We start from the raw sequence: 20,817 nt of genomic DNA, 5'->3' as shown, positions 1-20,817 counted from the left end.
CATAAATTAAAATTCTAATAAATATTAATGTAAACTACTGTACTTGTAAATTTTGTGTTCAGTACAGTGTGAAGTATGGAAACTATACAGCTGAAAAAGCAGTAAAACAACGGTGTGGTAATTGTAAAGAGCCTGAAAATATCAGAATAATTATTGTATCATCTTGCCTTTGATAAGATTTTTTTTTTTTTTTGTACAGCTACAAAGTTAAAAGTGAGCTCATAAATTGAGTTAGCTATCCTAGGATGAAATTTGAGGCTATGTTTTTTAAAACTTTACTAGGCAGTTATATTCATTGTGTTAGATATCATAAGTTCACAATAAGCTTAATGCTAATAAGACAGATTCCTCTATTCTTTAATACAGTACAGGGTATATTGAAGAGTAAACTTGACTTAAGGCCTACCAACTAAGCTCTGCCCACTTTGATGATCATTAACACCAGTTACAATTGATATTACCGTACAGTACAGTAGTTGATTGGTAGCTTAGTAAATTACATCACCATACTGTACAGGTATTGGCAAACTCACTGCCATAGTAGTACTATGATAGTACTCATAAACCGGTCAACTTTTAAGAACTATGACAGTTGCTCAGTATATCAAGAGGGGGGCAGACGTAGTCAACAAAATTTTGCTTTTGACATATCAGCCCTGTAACTGTAAGATAGCTACGTTCAGTGTCAGAATGTTTTAGGTTTTGTTTTTACAGATACGTGTACAGTATTGCATTTTAATGTTATGATTTAGGAAAAGTAGCAGCAATTATGGAAGAATTTACCACATTACAGTATATTGAACCTAGAGACCTGTATTCTGAAAATTTGGTGTTGGCCAATCCGTAATAATCCTTAGTATTTGTTATAGTCACAATATACTACTCTGTATACTTAAGTTATAGGACTGACCTGCAAATGTTGGATTCATATAAAGGACAGCCCTGCTTAATATAGCTATGGAACTTTTGTAGTTAAAATCATGCTTCATGTTCAAGTCTTTACATACTACACAAATTTTTTTTTATAATGACTACCATTTTACATGCATCTTATTAAGCTTCATTGAAACTTTTCCACTGACACTGTGCAAACTCATGTAACAAATTTACCAGTTTCATTGGGGTTTAACCCTACCAAAATATGCCCTCCATTAAAGAAAATTAATTTCAGATTATATTCTGTACAAAGTGCATAATATTGTTACCCATGATGGCTGAGAAAATCAGAGTTCTTTATTTTGAAACACTATCATATGAATGTCTTAATATTTGACCATCATAATGTAAATGTTCATGAAAAATCTATTTTGGCTATATGATTCCGTGAACTGTATCTGGCATTATAGGTGGTCATATTCATTTGCCTCAATTATTTTTAAGGGGGGTTTATTGTTTGGTAATACAGGTATCATTAAAACTCAAATTTTCAAAACATTTTTCACCTAATCTTAATCATTAGAATCTCCTAAGCAAATATATCCACTCCTGAACCCTATATATCTCACTTTGTGTTCCTCTTAAACTTCACAAGCTCTTATCTGGCACATTTACAATCATTTTCTTTATTTCCATTCCCTTCTTAAAAAAAAAAATTACTAACACCAATTAACACCTTCGTTATTATTATCCTTAATCATAGTATAGTACAGTACATACAGACATACCACAGTTTTAAGTTTTTGGTAAAAGGGATTAAACATATTGCTAGCTAAATGGATTGTCATTTTACTAGGATGTATTGTAACATTTATAATATAAGCTTTAAGGGGCCAATTCATATTTGAAGCATTGTGTGCATGTATGATGTGTCATAGTGTGTGGGGCCTCAAATTAGAGTCGTGTTAATTTTGAACCTCTGACCTGACCCTAGCTCAGAGTTTCAAAGTTAATAGGACACTGAATTTTGAGGTTGTACTCGCAATAAATCTCTCCATTACACACTCAGGCTCCAAAAACAGTGGCAATTGTGAACCCATGAAATGCCCCCTTAAAATGATGTGCTGTTAACTTTTTTCTTGCACAAACTTTCCTTTCATGCATCAGAACATTATCAAACAAAGTAAGTAAACATGATCATCGAACACATTTTCAAAGGTCATTTTTTTATACATTGCCCATTTTTGCTACTACTGTACTCTACAGTATTTAAGTGCAAACTAAATTTAGCTGGTTTCATTACAATTCAAGCGAAATGTTATTGTCAGGCACTTCTTTAATAAAAATATATATTTTGTAACTTTTAAATAAAAAAATTCTCAATGTAGTTTTTCCTTTTATTCCAACAATTTATTTTTACTGTCAAAGCTTTTCCTATTGTTTTCATCAAATGAAGTTTTTCTTTACATTATTAGATAATTGTCATTTCTCAGCATTTCATATGCAAAAGTATGACCCATTGGCATAACTACCCATTAGGGACAGTGTGAATATACTGCACAAGGAGGTAACATAGACCAGCACTGCAGTTAACTACCTTTATTCCTTCAACTGTAAAGTTTACGTGCCCATTTGCAGCTGGGTGGATTAGGAGTGCCCAGTATTGAACCACTAACCATTAAGACGGGAGGCAAGCATTGTATCCACTTGGTCGCCGCCACACATTTAGTATGTCACTTTAGCAAACCTTAGAAAAAAATATCAATTGTCTGCTTATGATAAGGATAAGATAGTACAAATTGCCAACTTAGGTAAGGATGTGTACCTAGAAAACTAAATATAAATAGGACAAACATAATTATGAAATTTTTCAATCAGACTAAGTGTTCCTGGTACAATTGGGGATATACACTGCTGGGGCAAACATTCAGACACCTTATCTGTACTATACACTGGTTTGCACCAAAGTAAAACCGAGTTGTAACAAAAATATTTGCAAAGGAATGTCACTCAAGGCTCTCACCTCTCGGACTTGCCACAGGTGCAGCTGAAGAGGGATTCAGTGGCTAGTGGTGTGGCATTGCTGGTTCAAATGCTCATCTGGCAGCAGTGTTGCTACATAATGTTTCTGGTGCATGCTCTGGATTTTTTAACACCCACTGTGGCAAAAACATTTTATTGGACAAGCACAACTTATAGTATAGTTCAAGTATCCCTCGCTTAATGAATGGGTTAGACGCCTTCATGGATAAGTCATTCGTTAAGTGAATTTTTGTATCTTGAATAAAAAAAAAATGTGAAAAATAGAATTTAGTTCCACAATAACAAGAAAACCCCAACATGGCAGTACTGTACCTCAATAACATAATTCAGTTCATGAGAAACAAAAAAACTACTTAACTATTCACCTAAAACCATTAAAGAAAAGCTAAATGAAAGTTAAACACAACCAATATTTACAAAAGATGAGACTAATACTGAATTAAGGAATAATTTGACAATGTCTTTTCCAATAACCTGCCACCCCTCTCTATACAGACACTCCCCGGGTTATGGATGGGTTCCGTTCGTGGAGGCTATCCGTAAGCCGAATTTTTCATAAACCAGAAGTGACTCTTCCATAGGCAATCATTGAACACAAGTAATACACATGTCTGTGCAGCATACTATACTATTAATGTACTATACCAACACGATACAATACTATGTTATTAAGTAAAAAGTAGCAACAGAGGCGTAGGAAAGAAAAATAGCTACAGTACAAAACTACAATTAAGTAACTGAAAAACTAGTGTACATTAAGTAATTCCATTTACCTTAAATCCCGGTGCTGACTTGCTCATCGACACTAAGTTTTCCATCTCACAAATAACATGTGGTCACTATTTTGTTATCACAGTAGATTTTTAAAGGCACTGAACCTTTCACGTGTTCCACTGTATGAACCTGTCCTTCACAATCATGTGTACAGTTGAGGTAACGAGACTAAATTCATGTAAGAGCGTGGCAATAGTTTTTCCTCCTTCATACTGCTTAATCCCTTTCATATACTGCTCTAGATCTATTACTTTACATTTATGAGCAGGTTCTGCACTCTCATTATCATATGGCTGCTTTCCAGTCATTGTGCAACACAATTATGGGTGATTTATGAAAGAAATTCGGAGATGATGCGTAGGGTACACACTGTAGCAATCTTAACAATTTGATTGAATGCAAAATGGCACCTTATGGGACACTTCACCAGTCGCCTTTTGCCTACTCTGCAGGTTTCTTGTACACTAATTAATGTCCGTAACAACGGATACTCGTCCACAACCCGAAAATGGACTTAGGGGAGTGTCCATAGTCAGAAATCCATAACCCAGGGAGTTTCTGTACCACTAAGTATCAATCTGCCCTAAAAATAAATTTTAAGAAAACAATTTGAAGCCAAATCAAAGCTAAGGTGCACACACCCTCTAAGATAAAGTCTGAGGTCCATCTCGGGGCCCATAAACTAATGGGTTTTAGATTGTCTATCGTACATATTTGGTACTGTACAGTAACTTTGAACATTTAAATTTATATTAACATCTTACTGTGAAATTGCTATAAAACACTTTTATTTTTGTTTGGGTTTCATGCCAGGTTAATATAATACTGGCAAACCTCTTACAGAACTCTAGTTGTATACTGTACTTGGAAAAAATAGAGCACTGTAAGAGATGAGTATAACATGGTTCCAATGGAGATGTGTTCACATTTGTGCCATTTCTTACTTATGAGTGAAATATTACGGCTTCATTGAGTATTGGTTATATTACCTTATTAACCCCGATACTGTAATTCATTTTATAATCAAAAGAATTTTTAATGGTGAACATAAAAAAATACAGTGTCATGTACTCACCAGTTGGCCATTTTTCCTATTCTTGCATGAAGCCCAACTGGCTCCATGTAAAGCACTCCTTGAACAAGTCATCTTGATTTTTGTAAATGAAGTAGTGGACTGGACAGAAACCCTCTTCTTACCTGCCTTCTCGAGAATAGTTAAAATGGTTCATGTAGCTATACCCAAGCTACCACCGTTATCAACTTGGTGCTCACTTGCCTCTACACATCTTATGACCTTTATTTTAATATCCATTTTGATGCTTTTCCTTTACTGTTGAGCCACATTACCAGCATTATCACTTGCAAGTCTTTCATCCAGAAATTATGAGTAAAAAATAATGTGAAACAAGTTAGTATAATGTGAATTAAAGCTCATTTGCAGATAACATTCAAAGCTGGCAGAGGCAGGTGCTGATTGGTTATACAGCAATCAGCATATGCCATTCTTATTCTCTGAAAAGAGGAGTTTTGTGTCATGTGGTCTCACACAGAACTTTTTGAATTATTTAATAGAATGTAATCAAAATAATTCTAGTAAAATTTCCTCCAGAACAAATAGCATTGTATGAAACAGCCTTCTCAGAGGAATGGCTATATTGGTTCATGAGGATGACACTAGTGTCAATTCTTTTACTTTCAAATGTTAAAACTGTCATAGACAATCACAGCCAGCATTTTTATTTCTTCTTATCCATACCTACTACTTACTAGCTGTTCAGGCAGTGGGTCTGTTCTTTGTTGTGACCTTTAAGTCCAGTATTAGTACAGAAGGAAATTAGAGTACAGTACTTGGAGAAAACCTGCCATGTTTGGTAGCATCACACTGGACAATGCTTTTCTCACATCTGTCCTGGGCCGGGGATTGAATCCAGGACACAAGAGTGAAAGATATTGTTGTTACTGCTGTACCATCAACATAAATTCATAAATGGCTCCAATGAATGTAAAATACAGACAATGCTAAAACTTTATTGGGATTATCATAATTTCTGTGAGATGAAACAAAATAAACTCCATAAGTCTGGCTTTGAGTAAATAATGCACGTACAGTACATATAACGCTATCTAATACACAATATTCCTTTATCAGACGAAACTAAATGTCATATTATGGGACTTGTTACATGATAATGTTCCCAATAATATATAATGCAAATAGTATCATAGCTTTTTCTATAATTTTGCTTAACAGTAGTGAAGAATGATACTGTACAGTACTTCAGAAAATTACCCATACTCCTTGAGCATTATTTCCATTTATCTTCCCATTTACATTTTACATTATTCTGAATGTTTTGTTTGCTTCAGAAATGTGTCAAGAGGTAAAGAATTTAATGGAGACATTGCTGGATGTCTTCCTTCAGCACACGGTATACCTGTGGTTGAAGAGAGTCCTTGGGATATTTTGCTTACCGGTATGCAGGGCATTGCTGATGACATATCAGTAAATGGTAAATCTTGAGGCATTCTACTTGTATGCGGCATATTCTTGGGCATCCCATCAATCATTGGCATGCTTCCAGGTGCAACCATGGCATTTACAAGAGGCGGCATATATTCCTGCCCACCTATTGCCCGAGCCATTGTGGTGTTTCACGTACTTGACATCTCGGTCCCGGGTGGATGAAAGGTGATCTGTGTTGTTGGAGAAATTGACAAGATGGTCCCAAACAGTATGTGTTGAACAACTGGGAACTTATGGAGAACCTGTAAGATATTTGAGTTCATGAATATTTATGAAAAATGCTGTGATTTTATATAATTTCCATTTCCCTTTTTTCATCCATGCAAGCTATGACACAGGGTGGCTGAAATCAAGAACACTACAAACTCTTCCTCCTTTATTCTTTCTTAGTTCCTTACCACAGCTAATTTTCTGATGCTTGCCATCCATATTAATATACAGTGACCCCTCGTTTAACGAACGCCTCGGTTAACGAAATTTCGGTTAACGAACTGCCTTCCATAAGGATCTTCAATTCGGTTAACGAACAAAAATTTGGTTAACGAATTTCTTACGAACTGACTTCAACATGTTTTCGCTTGCACTGACCGGGCAACCAGCTTTAGTATCAGTCCGCCAATACATTAATCGGTTCTAGGGCTTAAATTCCTTACTATTTTAGTAAATATCAAGAAGTTTATACTATTCAATAATTTTAAAAGTATACTATTCAATAATTTTAAAAGTATAATATTCAATTTTTTAGTCATTTTAACAATTATTGAACATAATTGAAGGTAAAGTGACTAGTTTAATGCGCGGCATCCAGCCTCTTAACACAGCAAACAGGCGTTAGTCTCTCTCTGTTTTCACTGGAGGTAACATCTTGCTTGAGACTCTTCAACTAAACGCTTTTTTTTCTGTGTTTCCAAGCAAATTATTGGTCATTTTGAAATATATTTTACATATTGACAATATATAATGCAGTGCAGTGTTGATTTAAAGAAAATAATCTTGAATTACACCAAGAGAGCTAAAATTTTATGGGTGAAATGGCGCCATGGGGTGACTTCTCTTCCACCCCAATGCCTTCTCTTCTTCCTTCTCCTCCACCCCCATTCTAATTCCCATCATCATCATCATCATCATCCAGGAGCCTTCTACATACACACCTCAAAGTAAGTGAACTTTTCCACCATTTTTGTTGAATTTAGGAAATTTTCGGTGAGCTGGAACCAATTACCCAAAAACCCATTGAAACAATGGTTTCGGTTAACGAACGACCTTCTGGAACGGATTGAGTTCGTTAACCGAGGGGTCACTGTACTGTACAAACTATCTAACTACCTTTCCAAAAACAAATTATTCCTAATTAACTAAGAAGGAACATGTGCAGAAAAAGATACACACACTCACACACACACTCCATTATTTCTGTTTCTCTTCAAATAGCCACCTTACTTACTTCAAACCAAGTCTTAATTTATGCAGATTCCTTTATTTTCTCACTTTACTATTACAGTATCAACTCCAACATCTTTCTACTTAATTCCCCTCAGTATTGTAAATTAGTTACAGGTTAGTATATAAATCATGCTCTTCATAAATTAATAACAATACTGTAACAACTTACAAATTGCTACTCATACAAAGCAAGTACTGTACACTAAACAACCAACACTTTAACACTTATCATATATATTCAACCCTTTCAATCATAGGAATGTTCTTCATACACTACTTTTAGGCCCGAGTCTTATGGATGAATGAAATATGTCTTGATTTTTGCCAACCCGTTTTAAATATCCTGGGGCAACCATGAGCCATATAATGATGCCATATATCACCAGGAATAAAAATTAACCCTCAGGTATTTCACAGTTACTCAGTTGCCCTACAAAAAGCTGGTCTTTTTGTTTCTCAAAGACACCAGTTCTTCTAAAGAATTCACTAGTGCTCGAAACCCTACAAAGTCGGAGACTTGAAAATAAAAAGAAACACTGTACGCACTGCAATAAAAGATCACAAAAAGTGACAGTTCAACTTCTATCATTCATATACAGTACCCTTGAGTTTTAATATTTCCTAAATCACGAAAGGATTAAAAGGTATTATGTAGCCTACAGTACAGTATATACCCCAAATAAAACATTTTGCGGTTACATAGATTGTGAAGAAATAAAAATAAAACTAAGTATAAAAAATATGTAACACTAGTATTCTGTCCAAAAATGTATCTATTCATTATATTTATTATACTCTCTCACTTTTGTGTGGGGTAGATGAAAAGAAACAGAAACATCAACAAAAAGAAGCAAGTAGCACATTTTGTACAAGATTCTCTCCAGTTAAACTCATATCCCCATCTTGCATAAGTAACACAAGTCAACCCTAAGCTTACACCAAGTTTGATATCAGTTCTCTCTTCATTTAAAGTACAACATATACAGTACAGTACCTCAGCTTTGTACATCTTGATCAAGCCTTGATTAATCTTGGTCCAGGACTGAACACCACTGATATTCCACAGTTGGTTGGAGTGTTCAGCAAATGGCCCTGTTTTCACCTGTAATATGAATTTTATGGTAAGCAAATAAATAACCCCTAATCTTATTGTTATGTAAGTTCATAATACTTTAAACACATACAGAAATAATGTAAATATCCATAGAAGTGGTATGTATTAACAAGAAGTGAAATTGTGATTATTCCAAAAGTTCATGTTATCGGTGTCAGATATGAATTTAATAGAACAGTGGTCCTCCATTCGAAAGCAAAGTAGCAACTCTAAAGGGTTAAAGGATGCAAAATTTTCAATACACAAAAGGAAAAATTGATTCACATTCCAGACACCGCTAAGACCATCCATTACGGCCTATCTTTACCCTCAATACATAGTAGAATCTCCCAAGTTGAAGGAGAGAAAGTAATTTATGAGATCAAGTTTGTTGAATGTTTAATGATGGAGTACCCCGTAACATCTCAAATACAGGACTTAAAATTTTTAAAGAATTTGCATCAAGTGTGAAATGAGACCTCATGTGCATAAGAGTGAAATATGATTTTATTGTATAAAATAAAATGTGAACACTTTTTATGGGACAGTTCGAGATGTTTGGCAGCAGGCAGGATTATCTCTTTAGAAGCTAAAGGAAGAACAAGATGAAGTTCACAATTAAAAAGATGCCATCTTTCTTGATACCATTCTAAGTTAGATAATGTATCTCAAACAGCAGAAAATTGAGTCAAAAGGAATGAGATGAAAATAAATACTGCAACCCAAGAATAATCCAAATGACACCAATTTTGAATCCCTCTGGCACTCAATGATATTTTAAAGTTAACTGCAAGGATACAAGGTCTTTCACATATATAATAAAAAAGACAAGAAAAAAAAGCCATAAATCCCACACACTGAATAAGGAATACTGTATACAGACAGCAGAAACAACCTGTGATCTTGTAGGGATAAACATGCACACCAGGTTTCAACCACACCCATTTCTATTTGTTGGGAGTATTACATTCACAACATACACAGGGTGGAGAGAGGAAGTATATATATATTAGTATTAAGGTTGATGCATGTTTAACTACCCTCCCCATATCTGATATGATACCCAAATTCATTGGGAACACACTTTGTTCACGAGAGGAATTTCTCGTTAACATCTCACATACATATTACACTAAGTATCACTTGGAAGTTTTGAGTAAACTTTAAACTGTCAACTAGAAGTTTCTAATGCCTGACAGTTCCTAAGAATGAAAATTTTCACAAACATTTATTGAAGTTTAATGACTATTCATTGCAAGTTCTAAAGTGATTTCCTAAATTACAGTACACTCAACTTTATGACTATTGTGACCTTAGTGACTTCAGCTTCTTTACACACTCTAAAACTACATCATACTTCTTAGCTTTGATGAATACATTGTTAAAATTGTGTGGTGGGTTACAGTGATGTGATAAAGTTAATGCAAGCAAACTTCAACTTCAATTGTCTCAGCTAGCCATTTTGGCACATACAGTATGTAACTCTTCCACTGCTTGCCTTACTTGTGTGCTGGCTTCTTAAGACATAACATGATAAATACAAAAGACAGTGACAAAACAGAATTTTTTTATATGAACAACCATGCAGTTTAGGATGAAACAGAATTGGCAATTAAGATACAAACTCATATACAGTACATGCACCATCTACATGCTACAAAACTTACCGATAATATAAATTTAATGCAAGCCAAAAACATAAATTCATCTGCATTATCATTAACAATCTTCTCATTACAAAACATCTCTGGAGAAATTTTTGGGTGCATCTGAAGCTGTGATGATCCCCAAATAAAAGGAATGAATTGATAATCATCAAGGCTCCACACTCCTTGACTGCCTGCTGGTTCCATCTTGTAGGTCATTTGAAGCTTATGTGATAAGGCAATATACCTAAAAGAAATTTTTTAAACAAATAAATATACATTGCATATGAACTGTATGTAAAAAAAGAAAAAACAGGACAGTAATATTTTTTGTATGTAACAAAACATTTCATCATTATCATTCATTATAACAAAACAAAAACCCTTAAATTGTTAAAATAATGCTGTATACCTATGAAATATTTGTGTGACAACTGCAACAGAATCTTCTTGTTTCAATGCTTCAATTTTAAAAAGGCAAGTTAGAAAAAGTATAAATGATAATTCATGCCCAGTTCCATAGTCAATACGAGTTGAATTGCCAACACTTTCTATGAGATAAACCACAACCTCAGGGACAGCCACGTGAAACTCCTCTGGTAGAGTCTCCCGCAATAAATCTTCACCATTCTAGAAGATGAGGAGAAAAAGGGAAGATTAGCTAACCACAGACCTTAATCATTACTGTCAATTCTTGATATGTGATCTTAAAAAATCTGCAAAACAATGTTAACATACCTGTAGGTTTAGTATTCTATCTACCCCTCAAATTTAGAGTGTTAGTTCTATGAGCTACAGAGACATAATAACTCAGTAAGTGCACACCCATTCTGTTGTCAAGTCACTTCTGGATAATAATGAAGTAAATGAGCCAAGCCTAAATGAATATACTGGTATTTATCAGACACCGTTTCTAAGCATCACTCTATATTTTAAAACATTTCTCTCATGCTTCCCTACTTTCCATGTTATCTACTTGGTCACATATTATACAGTACAAATATTGTTAGCATATGGTCATACAGGTTGACAACCCTTTATCCGAAAACCGAAAAGCTCTGAAAACCGAAAAAAAAATTGTGGAGCAATTTTGGGAGTATTAGCCCACCCGGGCACATGTCACTGACCCACATCGGGGCCTGGGGGGTGAAAATATAATAGTAATAATAAATATAATAATACAGGTACATGTAATAATAATAATGAGAATACAGTAATATTAATAATTATTTATAGTAAGTAAAAATTTTAATAAAAAATACACAAAAATAAAATAAGAATGATAACAATAATAACAATAATACTGTAATTATGAAATAATAATAATAATAATAAAGAAATACAAGATTGAAAAAAAGATCAAGTGAGAAACATGACCTAGACCTATGAATTATTATTATTATGAATATTATTATTATTATTATTATATTTTAGCCCCAGACCCCAATGTGAGTCAGTGACCTAATGTGCCCAGGTGGGCTGATCCCTGTATATATATATATATATAAAAAAAAAAAAAAAAATAACCATTCTGAAATCCGAAAAATTACAAAAACCGAAATGCATCTGGTCCCAAGGATTTCGGATAAGGGATTGTCAACCTGTATATGTACTATGCATTATTTATGACAACTTCCCTCTAAATTGATCTAAATACTGTACGTATAGTCAAATAGCAGCTCAATAATTTCTTTTTGGTTTACAGTATTTGGCCATTGACCACATAAAATCCTTAAATAAGTTAGCTAAAATCAAAACGATAAAAGAGGCTGGACATATCAGACAAAGGTACAAGCCTGCCTACTTCCAAATTGTCCCAGGATTTAAAGTTTGCAAAAAGAAAGAAGACCAGGAAAAACAATGATTCTTTTCTTCTGGGAAGACACAAATACTCTATATTAATTTTACATTATTATGTACGAAAGAGAATGGACAAACTCTCAAGTCAGATTGAAGGCAGTTTAACTATCCAATGAATGGATATTAAGGGGAACATGTGTAAAAGTTCTGGAAGAAAATAAGTTAACTGTTATTCAGTACAAAAAGATGTCCAGATGTACAACTGGCATTGAGTAAACTGTTTAGAGAATGAGGTGTTGCTGGGAAAGAGTAAGGTGAGATTTTGTTATTTGTAAACAGAACATCAGCTCAGTACAGTATACAATTCCCAATTCTGTGCAGTACTCTTTTGGCTAGGAGCTCTTTCGGCATTCTTAAAAGTTGTAGACCTAAGTCGATGTGTGGAGGTGTTTTAGCTTATTGTCTTGGCCTTTCCTATTTCCTTCAACATGTACAGTATTTTGCCCCTCTATTTGAGGTTTGTGTAGCTCTTGACTCACCCAAAACCAAGAAAGGATAAGACAACACAGCTGTACCCCATACAGTGGTCCCTCAGTAGTCTGCCAATTCAGTACAGTGGTCCCTCGGTTAACGAACACAATCCGTTCCAGCAGGTTGTTCGTTAACCGAAACCATTGTTTCAATGGGTTTTTGGGTAATTGGTTCCAGCTCACCGAAAATTGCCTAAATTCAACAAAAAAGGTAGAAAAGTACACTTACTTTGAGGTGTGTAAGTAGAAGGCTCCTGGATGATGATGATGGGAATTAGAATGGGGGTGGAGGAGAAGGAAGAAGAGAAGGCATTGGGGTGGAAGAGTCACCCCATGGCACCATTTCACCCATAAAATTTTAGTTCTCTTGGTGTATTTCAAGATTATTTTCTTTAAATCAACACTGCACTGCATTATATATTGTCAATTTGTAAAATATATTTCAAAATGACCAATAATTTGCTTGGAAACACAGAAAAAAAAGCGTTTAGTTGAAGAGAGTCTCAAGCAAGATGTTACCTCCAGTGAAAACAGAGAGAGACTAACGCCTGTTTGCTGTGTTAAGAGGCTGGATGCCGCGCATTAAACTAGTCACTTTACCTTCAATTATGTTCAATAATTGTTAAAATGACAAAAAAATTGAATATTAAACTTTTAAAATTATTGAATAGTATAAACTTCTTGATATTTACTAAAATAGTAAGGAATTTAAGCCCTAGAACCGATTAATGTATTGGCGGAATAATACTAAACCTGGTTGACCGGCCAGTGCAAGCGAAAACACGTTGAGGTCGGTTTGTAAGAAATTCGTTAACCGAATTTTTGTTCGTTAACCAAATTTAAGAATCTTATGGGAGGCAGTTTGTTAACCGAAATTTCGTTAACCGAGGCGTTCGTTAACTGAGGGACCACTGTAATCTGTTCTATGTTTACATTCGTTTCCAGTGGAGTAAATATCAAGAAAGTTGTGCTCTTTAATATTTTTGCATTTTTCATATTAAAATTATTAGTCATTTTAAAATTTACTTAACATATTGATAATATATGCAGTTCAGGGAACTAGTTTTTTGAGTGCCCATCAGCCGCTTGACTCACCCACCAGGCGTCAGTTTGGCTTTGTTTACAGTGGAGTGAACATAGATTTTGTTGGGGTCTTGAATATTTTTGCATTTTTACTTTAAATTATTGGTCATTCTGAAATTTAGTTAACATACCGGTATTGATAATATATAGCGCAGTGCAGTGTTGATTTAAATACAATAATTTTGAATTACATCTAGTGAACTTAAAATTTTATTGGTGAAATTACTGCATCAAGCATGGGTCCCCTGAAAGGTGATTTCTCCTCCACCCCCACTTCTAATTCCCATCATCATCATCATCAACCAGGAACCTTCTACATACAAACCTCAAAGTACAGGTAAGTGTATGCTATTGCATTTTTTTTACATTGTATGTACTTTTCTGTGAGCTGGAACCAATTACCCAATATCCCATTGAAACAATGGATTCGGTTAACGAAATTTTCGGTTAACGAACGACTCTGTGGAACGAATTGTGTTCGTTAACCGAGGGACCAATGTGTGTGTGTGTGTGTGTATGTGTGTGTGTGTGTGTATGTATATATATATATATATATATATATATATATATATATATATATATATATATATATATATATATATATATATATATATATATATATATATATATATATATATATATATATATATATATATATATATATATATATATATATATATATATATATATATAAACATAAAACATGTCAAGGAAAAGTGATAGGTTGACTAATGATGCACAACCAAATACCTCTTTGAGTTTAGAATAGAATTCCCGAAATGATTTATTGCCATATCGCTGCGGCTGGTCGATGGGTGGTATCTCATCTATCCATTGGCTGATTGTGTCTAGCATCTTGAGCAACGCTGCTGTGACCGGACTTACAGGACACTCGGCACTTAACTTTTTGCCTTTCACAGCTGTATTCATTGCTGTCAGGAATCCTAGTATGTCCTGATGTGAAGAATAAATACTGTATAAGCATTAGACCAGGTAGAGTAAAAAATTTAATAAAATAAATTGTCCAAAATACTGTCACCATTAGTGACACAAGTGGTAAAGTTGAGTTACAAGAACTACCTGGCCCAAAAACAAAAGTTGTTTTATTGTAACTTAGTTATTGAGTATTAAAATTGACCTTCATAACTTAGGTCTATACACATGCAAACAAATTACAGTAGGTATATATAAACTTAGAAATTTATTTGACGTAGCCAGTGAAAGAACCGCTTATTATTTCAACCAATGAATAATATAAATTTATAAAAAGATTTATTCTGAATTTTTTTTTAATCAAATAGTAATTTTTGAAGCAACTTCTCTGACTACAAAATACAGTTACCTGATAAGCATTTGATTGCTCCCATTTCTTCACATCTGGAGGACTAAGCACAGCACGCCGTGGTACCTCAAACTTGTGATTTTCTGTGTAAATTAGAATAAATACATAAAAAAATATACAGGTACGTACAAGAAAATTTTCCTTCCAGTACAGGTATCTGTCGCTTTAAGAATGGGTAAGGTTCCTTGAAAACAATTTGTTAGGTGAATTGTTATACAGAGGGTGCCCGGGTTATGAACGGGTTCCGTTCCTGTTCTTAAGTCAGATTTGTACGTAAATCAAACACATGCTATGTGCATACCGTACTTACAGAACTATGTTTAAAATCCCACTATATCATAGCCTCAGTCCTTATATACTGTACATCTAACATCACTTAATTTAAGAGAAAAGAAGTCATCAGGTAAATAAAATACTATAAATTTCAAGTCATGGACTACCTGTATATCGAATAACATATGGGAACAATAGGATTAGGTTCCCCCAATGAAAAGAAAATTCCAATGTCATAAAAAAAGTTTCTCAAAAACCTACCTTACTAATGTAAATTATTGTAGTAATTTAGAGCCTAACACATTAAAAAATATATATATATAAATTTGATATGCAGTACAGTGTTCATTACCTTTAAGGACCATATTTGTATAAGCGAGAATAGCTTTAGTATTGTAAGAAAGAGGTGTAAAAGTAGAAAATTCGTACAGTACATATATGAGAATTTTCATATCACAAACATTCATAATGCGAGAGATACTTGCATGAAACTTCATTTACAGATCAAATTCTAATGTGCTTCTGCTGAACATTTGGCAGTGAATGTTTATACATAATTCAAGAATTAAGAATCAATGTGGGGGGTGGAATAGCACTTTTTGTACTCAGGTTTTCCTTAATATTTCACCATAAATAAAGACGCTGCTACCACCCACCTACTTCACAATGACATCATGTCTGCATGTGACTGTTGACATATATATGCTGTGCATATACAGTATATGTGGTAGAAGGCAGTGCCCAAACAGGGAGGTACTACTGCCTGGGAAGATATTGGAAGCATAATGTGTTGTCTAATGGTAGACCCGGCTGCCTTATGGCATCACAAAGATTATGACCATGTCCCAGGTTGCTAATCTGTCTTTCTGCCTCATTTACACACAATTGCAGGGTCTCGATTGTCTCTTACTATTGACAACACAACATATATAACCATACTCACTCTTGATCTGTTCTAGTCTTTCTACTCCCATGTTATCAATTGACAATAATATTAAAACGGGGCCTTGTCGGATGGGTCCCACTGATTGGGAAGGTTGTGGACCCCAGGGCCGACCTGATCATCATCAAACTACTGGGGCCTCAACTGACGTCACCGCTGTTGCCGGAGGATCAGTTTTTTTCACACTTCATTTTTCCAACATTCACGGCCTGAGATCCAATTTTCCTTCTGTGGAGCACCATCTATTAACCTCTTCCCCCGACCTCTTACTACTATCTGAACTTTAACTGATCAAAACAGCTTCACCCAAACATTTTCAAGTCTCCAATTACAACCTTTATACCTCTTTCCGTTCTAAGGGAGGTGTATGTGCCTATTGCAACACACGTACACCTACAGCTCGACTCACGGATATTGAATCTTAACTTTATGATGTCATCTGGCTCAAAATATCTCTACCAACCATGACTACTTTTCTTTGTTTCCTATACTGTTCTCCCAACTCTACCAACTATTTGGAACTCTTTGACTATCTCACTTCTTGCCATGAGTCGTTGCTATCCACACACACCCCAATACTGAGATCCTCTACTTATGGGATTTCAATGTACATCACAGAGAGTGGCTTGGCTCTGCAAGGGATGACCCAGGTAGAGCTGAGGCACTCTCTTTTTCCTTACTTAATGATCTGGAACAAATAATTAAACACCCTACACGTGTTCCTGATCGACACGATCAACTTACTAACATTCTTGATCTTTGTTTTACCTCTAACCCCTCACACTATTCATACTCAATTTCTGCCCCCTTAGGGTCTTCCGATCACAATCTTATTTCTATTAAATCAAACTGGGCACGACCACCTCCCCCACCCCCCTCTAAATGCCAACTATGGCACTATTGGAGGGCAAACTGGCAATCCTTGTGAAAATTCTTCTCCGACTTTCCTTGCGATTAATGTTGCCTTTCCACTCGGGACGCTTCGGTATGTCTTGACAGCATTGCTGGGGTTATACAGGGTGGTATGAGTGCATTTATCCCAACTTCTGCCCAAACTTTCACTTTACAATCATGGTTTGATTGCTCCTGTTCTTTTGCATGTAGGGAGAGAGATAGAGATAGGGCTTATCAAGTTATGAAACTATCTCCTACTTCCCACTCCTCTTTCATTACTTCTAGGAATCGTTGTAAGGCTATTCTTCGTAGGGCCAAGCGTATTGTACTGTATTTCCATCCTAGGATAAGTACCGGTAATTTAGGTAGGGTTTGTTAGTTCATCTGATTTATGATAAAGCATATGTAATACACTACAGTGCAATGTAATGATAATACTGTAATAATGATAATAGTAATAATGATAATAGCAATAATGATAATAGTAATAATAATAACTGCTGCAACTGTCTACTGTATGTGCATGGAAAAATGATGTTGTCACTGCACTTGTGTGTATTGCCAAGCTAATACAGTAATAGCTATTACAGTACTGTATTACGAAAATTGCAAATATTATTCTTAATAGAGTACATAGTTGTCCTTTTTTGGATACTGTATTAATATTTTTCTCATCACAGGGGGGAATAATTTATCATCACTGTGGTCAGCTTAAGTGTCATGTTGAACAAGGAAGGGTCTCCCTGATGCTGGTTGGTGGTCACCCAGAGGCCACTGGACTGCTCTTGTTACAGCATCTGGATTGTAAGCTTGCCAGTACTGTCTGTGTGTTTGCAGTGGTGAGTAGGGGTTGAGGATATCCTCTTCTGGTTGCTACCAAACTCTTAATATCCATTATGACAAACATTACAATGAATAAATGTAAGTCTGCTGCATAAAAAACACCCACTTACTACATGAATGAATGTCATAAGAAACCGAGTGTAATCAATAGGAAGGAACCCAATACACTATACAGTAGCTGGGTTCAGAGCTGGTAGTCTGAACATAGGTACAATACATGGAGGAGTAGGTGAAATTGTGCAGACATTGAACCAGAGAATACTGGAGGCAGAAAGGTGGCTCAGTAAGAATGATAGATACAAGATATTCTGGAAGGTGTGTGAGTCTGGAACAAGTGGTGTAGGGACCTTGATCACCGAGAAATGGGTGGATATAGTGTAGCGCTAGTGAATGCATGAATTATGGTTCTGAAGCTTGCTAGTAGGAACGGATATTACACCAGTTAAATACAAAATTACCATCTACAGCATTACCCATTAAATTCAATGTCATAAGTTAATAAAGAAGTATGTGTAACTAAACTTAAACTTGAGGCATGTTAGAAAAAGGTATATTACCCTTGTTCTAACTCTGTAGGGCTGGTTTCACACTGAACAGAGGAGACATGACAAAACTGTTTGCAATACTACCTGTCACATCTGATGCACAAAAATACAATGGGTTATATAAGAGCTCCACATTGACCGAACAAGTCAGGTAAAAAACAGGAGCATTTATGACTGGTACTGTCTGTTTGCCTTTTGTCTGGTACAGTAACAACTCATAACCCGGACGATCAACAATGGCAAATGTGATGCTAAATGATTGATATCTCCCGTGGAAAAGAGTAGGGTGATTTGTGATTATACACCCAGCATTGACCCAAGACCAAGTGGTTTGCCTTGCAATGATTCCCCCGCAGGAACCTTATCTCAAGTTATCTGCCGCTATAAACTATAACTACCTGCATGGCTGGCGATGTGGGACGTGTACCTAATGTCTTGAATGATGTGTTGTACACTTTCCACCAATTATATACAGTACAGTAAATTTAAACTTTTGACCCTGTAAGATGTCATGAAATTCTGTTATCTTCAACATTGTTCACTGGATTAAGGACATATTTTTTCAAATAAGAAATTCACATTCACTGAAATTTACTTTCCTTTTAAATTGCAGATACAAACACGCCTTCAAATGCTTGAGTTACTTTTTATTTTACCCTAATTAAAAAAAAAAAAATTATGGACTCTGGTAATCACTCACAATCACATTTAAATTACGTAGTGGATATTTTGCCGTGACCGACTAAGTTCCTACTAGCGCTATTTTACGGTGAGTGCGCTCTGATTGGCAAAGTACTTTCTGTTTAATATGACGGGGGGTCGCTCCTCCCCCGACTAGGAAGTTTGATAGGTTTTTTTGGTTGGTTACGTCAGGTTTTATTAGGTTCTAATAAATGTCACCTTTTATAATGACAAATTTCCATGCACAACAGAAATATGCTTAGGTATGTTTACAGCTACACAACGACCAACTCACAGCGAAATAAAAGCTAAATGTCGCCAGAGTGACAGTCATAGTTCTTGTGTCGTTTGCCGGTAGGGGACAATTAGCCAATCAAAGCACATTCCTGGTAAAATAGCCTTAGGAGGAACTTACTGGTCACAGCAAAATATCCACTGCCTTTAAATCACAATGAGAAAGCGGTTTACTCACCTCAAAGTCACTAGAAGACTTTCTTCGTGTGTAATGCTTCTTCTAGTTTGTCACATTTTATTATTCTATCCACAACAAGTAGCAACAAACAATCAAAAGATTTAGATTTCATCCTAATATAATTTTTTAATTTCTCATCTTGGCAGAGCTCTAAAATAATACCTAATATTAAATCTTGTGATGTTCTTTTGCTCGTGAGGATGAATCCAATACAGTATCTCATCTTCCACTCCAAATAACACCATATTGCTACTGCACCTTCGTCGCTGGATATATTGTCGACAACTGACTGCATAAGTCCTGTCTTGCCTTATTTGTCTGTTCAATGTGGCACCAAACGCCAGCCAGTGTGCTCAGTGTGAAACCAGCTCAAAGGTTCATATCTCAAACCTCAAGTGACTATATATGCTAAGTCTGTCGAGTTGTTACACTTTTAATTCAACAACAGATGATGCCCATATTAATGTCTAACTCAACTCACAAGATGTCATAAAACAACTTACTACAATCAATGACCATTTTTAAGCTACCACAAGACCACTGACAACTGCTGCTGTTGTGACCCAAGTCGGGACGCGCGGTGATAACCTACAGGATTTCCCAACTTAGAATTCATGGCTTCTTTATATATAACACAGCCAAAATGAATCAAACCACCATATAGCAATATAATATTAACAAAATTATGTATGAAAGACTAATAGTAACCGTTGAGCCTTTATTAAGCATTAAAACCGACCAATAAATGCTTTTTGTACCTTTGAGCTAAACTGTGGATAGCTCCGTCACTCATTATAATATCAATCTTAATTATATTTACTCAATAAGCAAGATTAAAACTGCTAGTTCCTAATACAATACCTTGATAAGTAGTTTACTCATCTCAGTTCACAGCTGGACTTTAACTGTACCCTAATAAATAACTCGATTGAAAAAAGAAAGTTTTATTTTAACCTATGCAGAAAAAGGCTTCATGGTATATATGAGTAAATCACTGTAGGTGCGCGTGATC

General features: G+C 35.2%; 1 protein-coding gene across 3 annotated transcripts; it reads right to left on the bottom strand.

Moving 5' to 3' along the window:
• Positions 1-166: 166 nt before the first annotated feature.
• LOC121866050 (serine/threonine-protein phosphatase 2A activator-like) lies at positions 167-20,393 on the bottom strand. Of its 3 annotated transcripts, XM_042365630.1 has the most exons (8): positions 20,309-20,353; positions 19,806-19,870; positions 15,155-15,237; positions 14,563-14,766; positions 10,812-11,029; positions 10,421-10,646; positions 8,655-8,762; positions 167-6,459 (listed from the first exon to the last, which is right to left on the bottom strand). In XM_042365630.1, the coding sequence occupies exons 4-8, from the start codon at positions 14,740-14,742 to the stop codon at positions 6,346-6,348; spliced, it is 846 nt and encodes a 281-aa protein (XP_042221564.1). In that variant the 5' UTR covers positions 14,743-14,766; positions 15,155-15,237; positions 19,806-19,870; positions 20,309-20,353; the 3' UTR covers positions 167-6,345. The 3 variants fall into 3 exon arrangements, with proteins under 3 accessions (XP_042221564.1, XP_042221563.1, XP_042221562.1); XM_042365629.1 differs by lacking the exon at positions 19,806-19,870 and having other exon boundaries at positions 20,309-20,393; XM_042365628.1 differs by lacking the exons at positions 19,806-19,870; positions 20,309-20,353 and adding an exon at positions 20,064-20,269.
• Positions 20,394-20,817: the final 424 nt, after the last annotated feature.

Source organism: Homarus americanus, unplaced genomic scaffold (genome assembly GCF_018991925.1).
Source record: "Homarus americanus isolate GMGI-L3 unplaced genomic scaffold, GMGI_Hamer_2.0 scaffold4854, whole genome shotgun sequence".
NCBI classification, from domain to species: Eukaryota; Metazoa; Arthropoda; class Malacostraca; order Decapoda; family Nephropidae; genus Homarus; species Homarus americanus.
Note: the sequence above shows the minus strand (reverse complement) of the source record. Positions and strands in the feature narration are given on the sequence as shown.

Excerpts from the sequence above, each read along its gene's own strand:
- LOC121866050 (XM_042365628.1), bottom strand. The coding sequence starts at position 20,100 with ATGCAGTCAGTTGTCGACAATATATCCAGCGACGAAG. Across the intron at positions 14,767-15,154 it reads AGCAATCAAATGCTTATCAG|GACATACTAGGATTCCTGAC; the intron begins GTAACTGTATTT and ends TCTTCACATCAG. Across the intron at positions 10,647-10,811 it reads GTCACACAAATATTTCATAG|GTATATTGCCTTATCACATA; the intron begins GTATACAGCATT and ends AATTTCTTTTAG.